The 1,066-nt window shown below is 45.5% G+C and overlaps 1 protein-coding gene across 1 annotated transcript in view; it reads left to right on the top strand.

Annotated features, from left to right (window-relative positions):
* Positions 1–1,020, top strand: part of LOC119587288 (H/ACA ribonucleoprotein complex subunit GAR1-like) — a 3,619-nt gene extending 2,599 nt beyond the window's left edge. Inside the window, exon 3 of the mRNA XM_037936041.1 lies at positions 113–1,020. Coding sequence (XP_037791969.1) covers positions 113–931 — 819 coding nt within the window. The 3' untranslated portion in view covers positions 932–1,020. The remainder of the gene's footprint in view (positions 1–112) is intronic.
* The last annotated feature ends 46 nt before the right edge of the window (positions 1,021–1,066 follow it).

The following is a 1,066-nucleotide window of genomic DNA, read 5'->3' as shown; positions in this document are numbered from 1 at the left end:
TGGGCAGTGTAATAAGCTTGAAATTGTTTTACGTCTTAATTTGGTTATCCATGTTATAATTATATTCAACTTTCATGTGTACAAGACAAACTAAACATTCTCTTCCTTACAGGGTCTACTGTTGACATTTGCACTTGCTGCTTCTGCAGCACTTCACGGATATAATCTGGGAGAACCCTCAAGTGCTGGACTTGTTTCTGGTCCTGGATCTGCTGCCGGTGTTGTGGGTGCCGGTGGAGACGTCGTCAATGGAGGTGTAACTACTGGATGTCAAGAGGGAGAAGTTCTTCACGTAGACGGCACTTGTGTAACTCCTGAAGTAACAAGAAAGGTCTACGTATTTGATGTTCCTGAACAAGAAAGACCCGTTGGTCCAGCACCTAGTATTCCTCCTCCAGCAGTGGACCACAACATCTTGTTCGTGCGCCTTCCCGAGGAAGCACCTGCACCTGACCCCATCGTACTTCCTCCACCAAGGCAAAACAACATCGTCTATGTACTCAACAAGCAGGAAGAGCAAACTCAACGAGTGATCGAGGTACCAGCTCAGCCACAGGCTGACCCTGAAATTTATTTCGTTAACTACCAAGATGGAGAGAATCCGACCCTTCCCTTAGGAGTAGACCTAGAAACTGCTCTTAGCTCCGCAGCAGCAGCCGGTGGTCAAGTTCTAGGAAGCGTCGATGACGCTGATGGACAAGCTGGGGCCGGATTCGGTGGTGTTGGTGGAATTACTAGTGGACAAGGAATTAATGGTCTTGTTAGTGTAAATGGATTTGGTGGTGCAAGCGGAGTTTCTGATGGATTTGGGGTCGTGAATGGGTTTGGTGGTGTTAATGGAGCCAGTGTTGGTTTAGCAATTAATGGTGGTGCAGGAGGATTACAGACTGGATTAGGGGGTAGACCGTCAGGATTATATACCACACCCTAAAGTAACATTTCGTTTTTGTCTTAGAATTCGTTTCAGTTGTGAATTAGTGTCTATTTTTTTCTCCGTGAAATATACGGGAACCTAAGAAAGTAACTGTTTCATATCTCCTTTTTCCCTCTATGAAGATAAAATGCC

This window comes from Penaeus monodon, chromosome 22 (genome assembly GCF_015228065.2).
Source record: "Penaeus monodon isolate SGIC_2016 chromosome 22, NSTDA_Pmon_1, whole genome shotgun sequence".
In the NCBI taxonomy this organism is placed as follows: domain Eukaryota; kingdom Metazoa; phylum Arthropoda; class Malacostraca; order Decapoda; family Penaeidae; genus Penaeus; species Penaeus monodon.
The sequence above is the reverse complement of the archived record's forward strand: the minus strand, read 5'-3'. Positions and strand labels throughout refer to the sequence as shown.